This window comes from Rhinichthys klamathensis, unplaced genomic scaffold, assembly GCF_029890125.1.
Source record: "Rhinichthys klamathensis goyatoka isolate OS25496 unplaced genomic scaffold, OSU_Roscu_1.1 h1tg000009l_1, whole genome shotgun sequence".
In the NCBI taxonomy this organism is placed as follows: Eukaryota; Metazoa; Chordata; class Actinopteri; order Cypriniformes; family Leuciscidae; genus Rhinichthys; species Rhinichthys klamathensis.
The window spans coordinates 232,048-248,164 of record NW_026606562.1 but is presented as its reverse complement, the minus strand read 5'-3'; the positions used below and the strand labels follow the sequence as shown (position 1 = coordinate 248,164).

General features: G+C 39.2%; 1 protein-coding gene and 1 long non-coding RNA gene across 2 annotated transcripts; both read right to left on the bottom strand.

Moving 5' to 3' along the window:
- Nucleotides 1–5,422: 5,422 nt before the first annotated feature.
- LOC130094492 (uncharacterized) lies at nucleotides 5,423–6,442 on the bottom strand. The gene has a single exon (XM_056260811.1). It carries the CDS (start codon nucleotides 6,440–6,442, stop codon nucleotides 5,423–5,425), a length of 1,020 nt encoding a protein of 339 aa, XP_056116786.1.
- A 4,502-nt stretch (nucleotides 6,443–10,944) lies between these two features.
- Nucleotides 10,945–16,111, bottom strand: LOC130092674 (uncharacterized). Its single transcript, XR_008807946.1, has 3 exons — nucleotides 16,029–16,111; nucleotides 15,826–15,911; nucleotides 10,945–11,129 (listed from the first exon to the last, which is right to left on the bottom strand). It is a non-coding gene; the product is annotated as an uncharacterized LOC130092674 (long non-coding RNA).
- Nucleotides 16,112–16,117: the final 6 nt, after the last annotated feature.

Sequence of the window (16,117 nt, the reverse complement as noted above, 5' to 3'; positions counted from 1 at the left end):
TGCACCGTCACGAAACTATCATTGCACAGGCTTCCGAACAACATTAATATAAGAGAACAGTGGCTAATGTTTATTTATTCAGAAACGCCACAGCAATTTAGTTCGACCTTAACCGTCTGTTCTGCACTTTCTCATCAGGCTCCCTCAATCAGGCACAGTTCAATGCCGGTTTTTCAAAGAAGCTTCTCCTCAAAGATGTTGCAGTCCCTACAGTTCATAGTTTCACGAGTTTACCTCGGGCGTCAATTGCAGCATATGTTCTCGCGTTCTGCGGGCATCCTTGCAGATTTACCACAAGTACATCTTTTACAGAAAAAAGTAACATTGTAAAAGAAATTGTAGCGCGTCAACTTACTGTATCAGTAGAAAAGCAGTAGTTAGCTTACTGTATTCGGTGTCTGTCTGCTAACGTATTATAAAAAAGTGAAGTGTTTCAAAATCAGTGTATAACTAGCTATTAACGTACATATTTTGGAATTTGACAAAAAAAGTCTGAGTTTGTTTACAGACAGTTTAAATTAGCGTTAAGGTTAAATCTGCGTGCAGATTGATGTATAATAATACTCTTACAATAACGCCGAAAGTAAGGAGGTGGTTGGTTGTCTCCTGTCGTCACCGATTCGGGATCTGAGTCCGGCTCGAACATATAAGGCCGGATAACATTTCCCTCAGCAATGTCCATCATTACAGGTGTTTTCTTTACCTTACTTGAGAGCATCACCCAGCCACAGCAGGCTACAGCATACATGACCCTATTGGCCTGGCCGTGCGTCACTCAGAAAACAACAGGCCAATCAGAAGAGAGGCTCATGAATATTAATTAGACAGGCCAAAACTGACCTGTTCTAAGCAGAGCTCCTGAGAAAGGAGCTGTAAAAATATATTGGGATGGTTTTGGGTACTTACACCGCAAATATATATTCTTAAGGACATCAAAACCTAATATAAAACGTCAGAAAGGTGTACAATATGGGACCTTTAAGTACATTGAAACCCAATTTTTACGTTAAAAAGTGTAATTTGGCAACTTCTCTCTCTCAAAAAAAATCCTTCAGCACGCAATGAATTCTGGGGTAGACAAGGCCGTGAAGGATTCATCTGTTGTATCCTTAATTTCACGGGAAACGAAGGACACATTTGGAGGAGCCTTCATCACGCCGCGGTGACGCAATGGCCTTCAAATGCGGCCTTGGACGGATGCAGCCTCTGAACTGGGACGCAGCCAGACCTCATTCAGAGCAGCGCCATGACAGGTATGAAAGCGAGGCTGTGAGAGATAGGCGTCCCAAATCGCATACTTGAGCACTATTCTACGCCCTTTTGTAGTATAAATAGTGTGAGGAGTGCGTTCACACTGAAAACTTTAAGTACCCGGATGATGCACTTATTAATGTTAGACACTCGATGATGCACTCGACTGTCACAGCTGTGATGATGTAGCGGAGGGGGAGGGGCATCAGACGCCGATGTTGAAAGACAAAATAAACGTATAAATTTCATAAACTACACGGTTGAGTACATTGTGCATAAGTGCAGTGTATAAGTGCATAGTGTATTGTACGTCATTTGGGACACAGCTACTGTGTTTTCAATGGCATCCGCTGTAAAAAAAAAAAAAACAGCTCCTAGATCATTTTGTTGGGTTTTTTTGTCAACTGAAATTTCTCGGAAAATAGTTTTGCAGTGTTTAGTCAGCAGAACAATCCAAAAACACATTAAATAATAGTACAACCCACTGAAGAGATTATATATATATATATATATATTTTATATATATAATTAAAGGAGAACTCCGGCGCAAAATGAACCTTTGGTCTAATTACACATTGTTACCTAGTCAACCGTTATCTGAGATTTGTTTTCATGATTATCGAATGTAAATGGTTTTATCTCTACAAACAGTTTAGCCTATAAAGCTAGTATAACGCTAGTATATTGGGCATAGATCAATGACAAATAAAAATCGCTTGTTAATACCACTAACAAGGCTCAAAATAGCCCCACACTAACACGGTAGCATAATGAGGGTCCCTACCTTCAAACCGAAGCATTGAGAACTTTGTCAGTGTCCAGACAGTGTAATAAGAAGATATTTTAAACATACAGTCAACTTCGCGTATACAGGCAGAAGCCATCTTTGAAATACAGCCTTTACCAGTCGATCTACGAACGCCGATCCAAGCCTGCTGTTCGCGCTCACCTTATCACAACTTATAGCTCGTTCACATCTCACCAGCGCACTTGGATCGGCGTTCGTAGATCGACTGGTAAAGGCTGTATTTCAAAGATGGCTTCTGCCTGTATACGCGAAGTTGACTGTATGTTTAAAATATCTTCTTATTAAACTGTCTGGACACTGACAAAGTTCTCAATGCTTCGGTTTGAAGGTAGGGACCCTCATTATGCTACCGTGCTAGTGTGGGTCTATTTTCAGCCTTGTTAGTGGTATTAACAAGCGATTTTTATTTGTCATTACACTATGCCCAATATACTAGCGTTATACTAGCTTTATCCACAAGTTTCCTACGTCCCATGAGGCATTGCGTCAAAAGTGGGCGCGACTTCCAGTTCGAAGTAAACAAGCCGGAGTTGACACTCATTCATTCATTAGTTGACCGTCATTCAAGATTTAGCGATCCAAACTTAATGATGTGGGAACACAACCTCAACGAAATAAAAAGGGGTGATATAACAGTACCTTTACCATCCGCGGTAGATGGTTGGGAGGATGACGTGAAGAAGTGGCCTCGTATCACGTATGGTAACATTTTTAGCTATTTTGTAGATTCAGTAGCCTGTGATGGTAAGGCGATGAGCAACCTGAAAAGCTCAGAGGCATATCAATATCTACACAGTGATAAAGTCGGTCGAGTGTTGTTTAAGGACGTCGGAAACGACCTTGCGTATCTAAAAGCTGACATTGAGCCGAGCCAGAGTTTGCACGTAACACATCATAAGGCTTGGGTGCTAGTTTCAGTGGCAGGTGAAGTACAGACTGCGGGTTGTTCATGTATTGCAGGGCCAGGACGCTCTTGTAGTCATGCAGCAGCACTTTTGTGGAAGGTCAGTAAAGTTAGGACAATTAAGGGCACAAAATGTATTATTGTATTGTGTATTATTGTATATTTTTTATTAATTAATAAATGTACTAAACTGAAATGTTTACTGTGTGTCATTCATGTTCTGTATGTGTTGCTTCACAGTAGCCTTGACTTAAAATATTTATTTTAATATTGTTGGATAATAATAAAAATTGAATTCAATTTAGGTTGAGAATGCAGTCAGGCAGGGAAAGACAGGGATGGCATGCACTGATGTGCAAAGGAAGTGGAATTCAGGTGCGAAGAAGAATGTGGGAATGAGGAAGGTGAAGAACATTAATTTTAACCATCACAGGCCATACCACATTTATCCAGGCACATCAACAATGCAAGAATCAACAATGCCTCCCCAACTTTTTAAGAACCACAGAGAGTTCATAGCCCACAGTAATTCATCAGTGATGGCCCCACTGTTTCAGCTCCAGACAAATGGTCTTATTCAGTTAAGTTATAGAGCAGATGTAGACAGCAACAAGGCAGGCCACAGCAAACATGATCCAGCCCACAGTAATACACTCTGTCATACAGAACACAGCACAACACTAACATGTCCAAAATGCACACATTTTTATGAGGCCTACATTAAAGTGTCCCCTACACAAGCAGCTACACTAATGGAAGAAACCAGGATGCAAAGTGCTTCACAGTCATGGCATGATGCTAGAAAGCTTCGTCTAACAGCCAGCACAGCAAAACGGGTCCCAAAACGAAGCACCACAGATCCTCAAAAATTTCTAAATGAGCATCTGTACCCAACATTCACCGGCAATACAGCAACACTGCATGGCAAAGAAAATGAGATAAACGTCATCACACTCATGGAAAGCAGAGGGCATTCTGTGGAGAAGAGAGGCCTGGTCGTGCACCCTGACCATCCTTGGTTGGGAGCCAGCCCAGATGGGATCCTTGACTCAGCACAACTCCTTGAGATCAAGTGCCTCTTCAAGAGTTCCATGTCACTGGCAGAATTTCTAGGACGGCCAAATGGTGACATCAAAAGTTTAGGTGATGGACAGTACCTGATTTCTCCTAAAGGAAAGGATGGATACTACCTCCAGGTGATTCTTTAATAATTTAATAATAAAGATTATTGTTTTTAAATAAAATATATTGTCTATATTTAGAAATATACTTTTTAATATGAAAGTAGCTCTATTATTAGACTAACATGTATTGTTAACTTACAGGTGCTTCTCAATAAGAATGTCGTGGAAAAGTTAATTTATTTCAGGAATTCAACTTAAAATGTGAAACTAATATATTATATAGATTCATTATATGCAAAGTGAGATATTTCAAGCCTTTATTTGTTATAATTTTGATGATTATGGCTTACAGCTTCTGAAACCCCCAAATTCAAATAAATGAACTTTTCCACGACATTCTAATGTATGCACCTGTATGCATTAATTAAACAGATTATTTTTACAAACATGTACTCTTAATCCTTCTTTCAGACACAACTAACCATGATGTGTCTGGGCCTACAAAGTTGCAAGCTAGTCATCTGGACACCAAGTGAGGACATCGAATTGGAGATTCCATTTGATAAGCACTACACAGATGCACAAGTGCAACAGCTGCAGAACTTCTTCTTTGTTCACATGCTACCTAGATTGGCTGATGATTTTGCTGACAAGAAAATCCATCTCTGTTTAACATACCTGCAGATGTTTAATGCGTAGTTGGGGGAATGTTTACACTGTTCTCAATATTATAATAATATATAAGCCATGTCTTTATATACCATGCCTATAAAAGGCATGGTTACAATTGTGGGGGAAACAAACCACAATAAAAAAATAAATAAAAAATACACACTGAATAAAAACATATTAGACACTTAGTCATTGGCTTTTGAATTTATTTATAAGAATAAATTAATGTGTCATTTGCACATTTGAATAACAGTTGTATTCAGAACATTTCATTAAATAAAAATAGCAATACTATACTGTGAAAGTACACACATTTCTCTCTTTTGCAGAATATTACGAGATTGAAAAATATTACGAGATTGAAAAATATTAAGAATTTAAATTTACACAGCAAAAAGAAAATAGCTGTCTATGAAACAACAACTAAAAGAAAAGGTGTTGGTATATCAAGGCAAGGCAAGTTTATTTATATAGCACATTTCATACAATTCAAAGTGCTTTACATAGAAGAAATTAAAATAATCAAAACAAATAAGAATAATTACAACAGTTTAGAAAAAAAAAATCAGTGCAAGTAAAAGTTGTGTATTGGTTTATACAGTTGATAAAGTTATAGAGAGAATTGAACATTTAAGCTCAAGCTGATTGTGTAAGATATGGTGTCTATGTTCTAGTAATAAGCTCTCCTCGCAGATTTACGAGTGCTGCACAGATTTTTAGTATTCTGTCGATTTTAGGGACAAAATGAATAGGCACAGTTTGAGAGAGGATCTTGTACACCTTAAGACGTCTGATTGCTCGCTCAATGTGTATGCGGACATTAGCAATGCGTCTTGTGCGAGTGACCTGCTCATTTGTCAGCTGGCATTTCTTGCGCGTAAAAGCTGGCATGATCAAACGAACATGCCGTTCCTCTAGCAGATCTCTGATGGTGAAGCCACGGTCGCCCATCACCTCATCTCCAGCACGCAAATGGTCGAGAAACCCAGAGTTCTGTGTGATGAATCTATCGCTACATTTGCCACCGTAAGCCTCTGAAATGTACACAACCATACCAGATGGAGCAATTGCTACTAGATACTTGACAGTATTGTTTGCATAGTAGTGACTATAAGATTCAGTTCTTGAGTCCAGATTTTTAGCCTTCTGCAAGACACTTTCTGTGCAGTCAATGACACAAGTTGTGTTGGGGAAATTGTCCTTAAAAATTTGCGGCAAAGTGGCTTTTATTGTTTCGAGCGGCAGCCATGGAATGAGATCCTGGGTGTGCTCAGCAATCACATCTATCCAGAATGTCAGTGTTTTACTGATCTGACCAGGTGACATTTTGAAGCGTCTAGGTAAATCGGCAATAACAAAGTTCTGTCTAAGCTTCATTAATGTCAAGAGGATTTGGTCCTCTGCTGAAAATGCTGGTGATGTGGGGGCAAAGCGTTGCAAGCAAGACACAAGGGTTTTGAATTCGAGAAGTGGAATCCCTGTGTACAGCAGACAGTCTGTATCGTCTTTCAAAACGACATCTGCAACAGACAGTGTCCTCTCAGTGGATGGGGCAGTTGTCATACCACATGTGATGGTAGGTGCTTTGGTGTAGGTGTGGTCATCCATTGTTGGGTCTGACCACTGTGTCTGGGCATCATGAAAGGTCTGTGAGGTAGGATCTGGGTCCCCAGAAACCTGCATCACAATAGGCTCATCTGCAGGGAATACATTAAGTACATATTTAGCTGTGGCGGTCTTATATTTAGCTGGTTAGTCCTTCAATGACGTTTTGTTTAGTGGCAGAAAAAAACAAAACAATTAGGGGGCATTAGAGTCTTGAAAAACATCTAGACTGCGTTTATTATCATCAATATAGATATTCTGTAACATCAAATGTTAACTAATAGAGGAAATTAAATTAGCATCTGTCACTGTGTACCATTGTGCCCTCCAAGTTCGTCACAATAAAAGTTTATGTGAGGTAAAAACATCAGGCTACCTGTCTACCATCATGGCACAGTTTTTCATATATTAATAATAAGTAATTCAAGAAAAACTAAGGAAAAAACAAGCTAGTTGACATTAGATTAAATGTTAAGTTACCTGTTGTTGTTGTTGTGACATGTCGAATCCTAGGTCGGCGTCTCTTCTCCGGTGGCTTCTCGTAACCCATAAAGAGCGTTGGGTACGGGTTATCCAGTGTTGGCTTCTTGTCCACGAAGTGAAACGAGCACACAAACAGGTGTTTTGGAGGTGTTTTTAAGTTTAAGTTTTTCCTCCATATTCTATTTGATTCGTCGTCTTTTGGGAGGCGATGGAAACTGTATAATCGTTCACAGGAACACTCAGATTTAGTTTTAGGCTTATGTTCAAAACACTCACGTTTAAGCCACTGAATTAGTTTAGTGCGGTTATATGTACAACCACGAACAGCACATGTTGTCCCTGAGCTCCGTAACGACATCTCTCATTAATGTTTGCGACTTTAAATAGTAGAAAAATGTACTTGAAAAATACCTAACCTCTTCGCTATGTAACACAAAATACCGTTGATTTACTACTTCCGCCACCTAACCGGAAGTTTCACCCACGTTCTATTTTACAGTAGCGCCCCCCGGAAACAGGTGGATAGGCTAAACTGTTTTTAGAGATAAAACTATTTACATTCGATAATCATGAAAACAAATCTCAGATAACGGTTGACTAGGTAACAATGTGTAATTAGACCAAAGGTTCATTTTGCGCCGGAGTTCTCCTTTAAGCCATTACTTAGGACCTACATTTATTTATTATTTTTCATTATTCAATTGATTTTTTTCCTTAATTAAAAACTTAAAATGTCAAAGTTAGCTATCAAAACCGCCATTAAAAAGCATTCAAACAGTTCCGCTCAGGATATTTTTCAATAAATAACTAGCTTTGTAATTAATGATAAGCTGAGGTCTTGGGTAAACAGTCCTCCCGACCTTTGACCAGCCATGACTATGTGCAGTCTTCTTCATTGCAGAGCATGATAAAGTTATAAGTCTATGTGCATGATCACTGTAAATCTGTTGTCATTTAATCTGACTCGTAACTTCATGTTTACTGTTCGCTGCTCACTAACAATATCAAATGCATTAAAACATACATAATCTGTTGGTGATTTTAATAAAAGCACTATTCAACTGATCAATAAAGCTGCTGTAAAACACTGCTGTAAGGAGTTATAATAAATGATATTACATTAATTAGAGACTGAATCTGATCAGTCATATGGCATTTATGGCGCAGGAAATTGACTCACAAAATGAAATCTATAAACTGATTTTTTTTTTCAACAGAAATAATGAAAAATGTATTTTATTTGCTGTAATGTCGGTATATTTCATTAAATATTAATCTTACAATACATAAAAATGTAATACATAAATGTAAGTTGTTTCACTGACCATGTTTGATGTGTGATTTTAGAGCTTTGGTAGAGGGTTTTCAATAAAGAAATATATATTTATTCACTGTACATTTTTTTCTTACTTGCTTTTCCAACAATTTCACTGTCCCTCTTAAAATAATTATCAATTTATTGCTAGAAGTGTTTGTTTTTCATCCAAAAATGTGTTCGCTATATATTTTGTTTGTTATTTACTTTTCTGTACAAAATTAAAATACACAACAAGCTTTACATTTAGAAACACTTTTGCTTCCTAAAGAATGTCATGATGCAAAACTTAACAGTTTGGTTTGTAGCTTTCAACACATTTGTCCAGAAGATTATAAGCTAACATTATATTTGTGACAAATCAGACTGTAGTCAATAAACCTTAACATCAGATCATTTCACTAATAATAATCTTTCGCATGAACATTAAAGAACGTCGGACATCAACACAGTACTTTTAAACTAAGTACATGCGGGTGAAAAAGATTTTTATTTTAAATAATATTTATTTATAAATAAAATATTTTCAGTAATGTAGCTGGAAGTGATTTTTTTTTCTTTTTTCTAATGACTGAAATGTGGCAGTCATGTTATTTGAAACTCTATCCACTAATTGTTATAAGTCCGACCAGATTATATGACTGAAATATGTTGCAGGTCAGGATGACTTTTCTCAGATGTTCAGTATGAGGAAACATCATGTAATTCCCATCAGGGTCATTCCATGTCAACACCCCGCGCCCCCAGGCAAATATGTTTCTTTTCTATTTTCTGGTGAAAGAAATACACATAAATAAAGAAGAAAGCCGTAATATTAAATGTAATGAATGTATATTTACTGAGTAACCCACTATTTTGTCGAGGGGGTCAAAATGACAACTTTCACATGAGATTTGAAGACAAATTAGAGGGGTGTAAAAATGACTGTAGCATCATTTTATTTTTATACAGAGATTGGAAGGTCTATAAGTAAAATATTTAGCAATCTTTGACAGTGACAGGTAAAAAATGGGGAAAAACACGTTTTTTTTTCTTCTTTTTTTTCTCAAGTTTGCATGCCTGTAACTCAAGAAGTATTAAGGATTTCTTAATATCCGTTTAGATTCTGGTTCTTTACAAACTTTTCTTTTGGTATCTTCATTTTAAAGGCCCTCGATGGTTCAATCCCAGAGATTTGGAGATCTTAATGCGGCTCCATGAGTAAATTGGTCATTTTCAGTGGTCAAAAACCAAATGTGGGTCACTTTGCGTACAGCTGATACTTTTTTTTTTTTAAAGAGTAATATCTAAACAATAAATAATGTTGAAACTAGAAATTCTATCTATCAACACAATTGCATAAAATATACCTTTCTGGGTGCCATAAATATTGGTGCCATAAGATCTTCATTTTAAGGCCCTTTATCTTTCATTCCTGGAGATATTGGGATGTCAATGCGCCAACATGTAATACTGTGTATTTGAACTCTTGGTAGCTTCAGAATCTGTTAACATGAACAAAATCCCTTCTTCCAAATACCCCTAAAACTGATTCAAATATAGATTCTTATAAATACACTTTTTAGAGCAAGTTATAGTGTGCCTCAACTTGACCATTTCAGTATATTTTACCCCCTCGACAAAATAGTGGATTACTCAGTAAATATACATCTGTGACATTTAATATTTTGGCTTTTATATTTATATTTTGATTTATGTCAAATCAAAAAATTTGATCCGGGTAAGTTTCTGAAATTTGGTTGTGACCCATCAATCATTCTTGGTAACCAACACGCTATTTGGTTATTTAAGATGAGATGAAAAGCTTCATGCATTAAATTAGATTTCCGTCTTCTATCACCAATCTTTCTTGATAATCTTGATAGAATAAAAAAAAGATCTGCATGGGCTGTGTTTCTTAAAAGCATCGTAGGCCAAAGTAGATCGTAGAACCATACTCCATGGTCTCTATGATCAACTCCGCTCACAATGCTTTTGAGAGATGCAGCCCTGGACGAAGCAATTGGGATGTAAAGAGACTAAGTCTTTGTTAACTCTTTGAGTCCGTTCTGACTGAGACAAAGATGATCTTCAATCCAGTTTAAGGTTAGCTTAAGTTTATTTCAGGCTAAGTTTGGGATTATAGCAGACTCAAACACCTAATTTAATTAAATTGTTTTTAAACAAGTGAGGAAAAAAATTAACTGATACTTCTTATCTGATCTTAACTGATCTTCTCATAACCGTTTGTTTATTTAGGTTTCTTGAAATTTCCTCATTACTGATTCTGGTTAAGTCACTTGAAGTGCCAAGTAGTTTCACAACCATTTAAACGATGAGTAGCATTGACTTTATGGGTTCAGATTGTTATCAAGTGTGACTTCTCAAAATATACTAACTTCCTCCTAGATAAATGCAAATGTTGTTACTTATTGTACTAATTTTAAACTTCATTCTAACATTAACACTAAAACGTACCCCAGACATGTGCAGAAATTTCTTTTTTTTAAATAAACAGTATTTATAATTTATTTAAAATATATCGCATTACTTATAAATAAGCTTTAGATTTTCCTATAGCACATTAAAAAAGTCAGATTAGGATAAAATTAAGAATGCGAATTGATGTGGCTAGAAACAGTATAGGAGGAACTCATAGAAACTGAATGAGGGAAAAATGCAACACTCAAAATGGCAGCTGGAGAAAAGGTTTTATTTCACATATGTTATAGAAAACCATTGAATTTGAGTTACACAAAATAAACATAACAACAAAAAATAAACATTCAAATGTGCAGGAAATGTATTTAAACAACTGACTTGACAAAACCTGTTTAATCTGTAAAGTGCCAACTTCATTGTGTGTAGAGGATTGCATGTGGACGGACAGAAGTTTTCCATGTCAGATCCTTAGGCCAACAATTTTCTTTGTTTCTTTACAGTAATCCTGATGTTCCCACTAATGTTTGCTGGGAAATGCTTGACAAACTGAAATGAAAATTGACAACGTTATATGCATGTTAGGAACAACACGTTCCAGGTCCCAGATTTATGGCAGGGCCCATCTTTTACTACCACAGTGGAGACAGGTTTCATTTCGATTGGATCTTGGTGGACTAGCACAAAAAAAAAAATCCAACACCATCTGATAAGGATGCTAGGACTTCCTCAAGCATGGGAAGGACAGGACTTCTCATTGGTCCACAGGCAGTTTATGCCCTGAACCCAACTTGAATAATCCCTAAGCCAACCACAACTTTTTGGATGCAAGAGCAATGGCTAAAAAAGGGGAGGCCACAATGGTCCATCCAAATTAATACATGCATGACAGTTCAATCTTTTCACATCTTGTTTGTACTCTATTTGTTTAGAACATTGCCAAAGGTATTCTAGTGGTGGTTTGGAAAGTGAGAAATGCATTGATAAAACGTACTCGTTTACTAACGTAACCTTGGTTCGATGAGATAACGGGAAGAAGGAGCTAGACGCCACGGGAAAAATCATTTTTCATTATTACTGAACATTATAGAATAATGCAGTGAAGCTGCACGAACCTATGGTGAGAAAGGCAGCCAGAGCCCGCCGAAATCAGTGGGGCTATCCCTCTAGTCTAGCAGGCGTTCTGCCTTAGAGAATCAGGTTAATTCAACTGAAGCAACGAACGCCAAGTAATGCAGCATCATAGCACGGTCGGTGACGCAGTTCTCGTTCCCGTTATCTCAGGGAACCGAGGTTACTTTAGTATCCGAGTACGTTCCCTTTCGATATGGTTCACTCGTACTGCGTCGCTAAACACAATGGGAACCCAGTCCAATCGGGCCGCGCTTGGAAGCCCAGCTTACACAGACAGGACCTGTGCTTGTAGTGCATGGACATCCAGGTTATAGAATCTGGCGAATGTGAACGGCGAGGACCAGCCGGGCGTCACACAAGTGTCGCCAATGGACACTCCGTGGGACCATAGCCAGGGTGAGGCCATGCCTCTGGTGGAGTGCACTTGTACTCCAATGGGGCACTGTAGGCCCATTGAACCGTAGGCCAATGCAATCTGGAATCCACTATCCAGTTGGACAGTCTTTGCTTTGAGACCGGATGCCCTTTAGTGCAGCCAAAGAGTACACAAAGAGCTGCTCTGACTGCCTGAATGGGCTGCCTCAATATATACTCTTAAGGCCCGAACAGGGCAGAGTAAATGAAACTTCTGCTCATCCTCAGATGGGGAAAAAGCAGAGAGAGTAATAACATGTGCTCTGAATGGAGTACGATTTGAGGACGACCTTACAAGTCATTAGGGTCAAACTCAAGGCAAGAAGCGCTTGCAAGTCACCCACTCCTTTGACCGATGCTAAGGTTAGCAGGAGAGCGGTCTTTAGCGGAAGGGTCTGTAATTCGGCCACCTGGAGTGGCTCGAAGGGATGTCCTGTGACAAGTCCCATGTAGGAACCGTGAGATTTATACCTCCTAGACCCCTTTAGAAAGTGAACAACCAGGTTGTTCTTGCCCATGGACTGGCTGGCCCCAGGAGTGTGAAATGCTGCTATGGCCGCCACATATACTGAGCATGGAAGGGGTGCGACCCTTATCCAGCAGCTCCTGAAGGAATGCGGTACCAGTGAAATGTCACAGGACGTAGAGTCTTCATTCCGAACTGTGCACCAGTTGGAGAAGACAGACCATACAAGGGCATAGAAGAGTCTTACGGACAGGGCTCTAGCCTCACAAATAGTGTTCAAGATTCTCGCAGGGAGGTCCATCAGCTTCTATTTTGGGGCCAGAGGTGAAGGGCCCACAACTCTAGTTGGGGATGCCAGATTGTTACTTTTACTTGGGAAATGAGTACCTTCCTCAGGGGAATTGGCCACGGGGCGGCTGGTTTCGCCAGAGGGGGGCCACCAGAAGGACTGTGCGACTGTCCTCCCTGATCTGTCTGATGACCTGAGGGAGCAGAACTGGAGGGTAGACGTATAGGGGGATGCTGGGCCATTTCTCTATCCCTCGAGATATATATTGGGCAGTGAGAGTTGTTTTCTGAAGTGAAGAGGTTGACCTGAGGTTTCCCGAAGAAGATACTCCAGATCATGTTAACCATCTGGGGATGAAGTGTCCGCTCTTCCGAGGGCACGTTGCTCCGGAACAGCATGTCTGCCCCTTGGTTCAGTCTGCCCAGCACATGCGCCACCCTCAGCGAGCACAGGTTGGGTTATGGCCAAAAGAAGAGGTGTCTCACCAGTTTGTACAGAGGCCTTAATCTGAGTCCACCTTGGTGGTTTATGTAGGACACCACTGCCATGTTGTCTGATCGGACTAAGACATGGTGCCCTCTCAGATCTGGCAGGAAGGTTCTGGGGGTCAGAAAGACTGCCAGCATTTCCAGACAGTTCATATGAACCTGTTTTTCCGTGCTCGACCAGGAGCCGCAAGTCGGCTTGCCCTCTCCAACCTGCGTTGGAAGACCATTCCCAGGTCCACGCCCGATTGGAACCAACGAGGGTCCTTCCAAGGGGTCAGGGCCATAATGCAGCCGTGATCCTCCTTGATGCGGAGGGGAACCCGGGGTTTCATCCAGTACTGTAGGGGCCGCATGTGAAGCATGCCCAGCTGAAGTACTGGTGACGTGGAGGCCATGAGGCCCGGCATTTTTTTAGAGGATTTTTTTAATGTCAACATCTTGAATGGCCGTTGCATATGGGCGCAGTTCAGATGTCTGAGGTTGAGGATGGGCCTGAGGCTGCCATCCTTCTTTGGAACGATGAAGTAGCGGCTGTAAAAGCCTGACACATTGTGGGCCGGAGGAACTGTTTCTACAGCCCCTTTAGCCTGCAAATTCATCACTTCGGTGAAGAGGACGTGAGCCACGTTGTTCCGCAACCCTAAGCGGGGGGCCTGCGAGCGAATTGAAGCGAGTAACCTTATTTGTTTGTCCACAAAATCCAGCTCAACATCCAGTCGAGTGGTAAATTGTTGAGGTATTACTGGCTGCGTCTCGTGCTGAGGCGGTGAACAGCACCTGTTACAGCTTTGAGATGAAATGGGTAGCGTTTGGCGTGGCTTGACTACCGGCTCCGCTTTCGGTGCGACTCGTGCTCTCACAGTGAGAGTTTGCGAGATGTTAAGCATAAGTTTGTTTACTTTCTCTGCTGATTACTTAAAATTTTAGGGGTAATTTAAAAATGTTGGGTCTGCTGACAGTGGATCTTGACATTTGTCTGACCATGGTATAAGTTTGATGTCATGCCAACAAAATACATACTATGTAATCATCTTACTTTAAAGTTGAAATTGACAGCTAAGTTTGTGTTTTGAGAGATCTCTTTCTATTCCAACCACAATGCAAAGTCTGCCCAACGTTGAAGTTTTATGTAAAGACATTAGATTTTGACATCAGATCAATATTAATTTTTAACCAAACTTTTACCCAACATTGGACCTTGACGTCATAAAAAAAATAGGTTTAGCAACGCAATTTTCATTTTCAACCAATATTTAACATCTGTTGAGCTTGACGTCAAACCCGGTTCTCATGCTTAACCAAAATTTGACATCTGTCCAACGTTGGAGTACAACATCTTCCTGATGTTACATTGACGTCCAGTGCCCGCTGGCATAATGTCAATGTGTCATGCAAAGAAAAGGGATTCATTCAAAATAGTCTCACATAGCCAGATAGTTTCAAATATACTTTATAATCAAAGTATCATAACAGTGTAATTTTACCTCATCGTCCGACATGCCAGTGAGTTGCAGTGTTTGTGCGAACATCCGCATCTTTCTCTATGATGAGATACTTTCTTAAAGGGATAGTTCACCCAAAAATGAAAATTAGCCCATGATTTTCTCACCCTGAAGCCATCCTAGGTGTATATGACATTCTTCTTTCAGACGAATATAATCTGAGTTTATATTCTAAGCTTTATAATGGGAGTCAATGGGTATATTTTTTTTGGAAGTCCATCAAGTGCATCCATCCATGACAAAAGTGCTCGAAACAGTACAAAAAAATAATACCCATTGACTCCCAGTATAAAGCTTGGAAGAGCCAGGATATTTTTTTATATAACTCCGATTGTATTCGTCTGAAATAACAATATCATATACACCTAGGATGGCTTCAGGGTGAGTAAATCATGGGCTAATTTTAATTTTTAGGCGAACTATCCCTTTAAATGCTGCTTTCTTAACGCTCAAATTTTTTAATGTGTTTAATTTGTTATTGAGAGAAAAGCGCACGGCACATATGGTATTTATATATCCATCTAAACGTCGCTCTCAGCAGCGTGGACAGTGTAGGGCTCTTTGTTAACAGTACATCACTGCAAAGGTATTTTCAATTTCTTTTTTCTTCTAAGTAAAGAACGAAAAAGAACTTTGTTGTGAATATATTGGGGTATTGGATCACGTTCAGTCTCTTGTAAATTATGTGTGCAGGAGTGCGAGCAATAAGTTGCTGGGTGCAGTTTACTTAACGGCCACCGGTGTCACTAATAACAAAGGGTTCTGAATTCTATATAACCCCTTTAAAAGAGAGAGTTAAGAGAGTTCTTGTTTCCTTCCTGCCATGGATACAATACATTTAAATTGTAATTGCTTGCTGGATATATTTTTGTTCTTAATAATTTGTTGAACTCAACAGAAAGTACATTTTTAAAATTAAACAAAATAGTTAAAAGATAAAATATTAGCTTACCATGTCAATATATGAAATGATCTCATCATTGCTCAGCTCAACAAAGGATCTCAATTTTAAAGTTGCATAAGCAGATGCTGTCATATCTGTAAAATTCAAATTCACAGATTTATATCAGTGATAGGTGAATACAATTTTAATAAGAAAATCTTGGTGGTGTATAACAAAAAACTGCATAAACAGATAAAATAAATTTTGCTTACTTCGGGGAGGAGCATCTGGAGATGAAAATGTTGACAGAGTGGTAGATGTTGGTGCCATTGTTGTTGACTGAGTGGTAGATGTTGGTGCA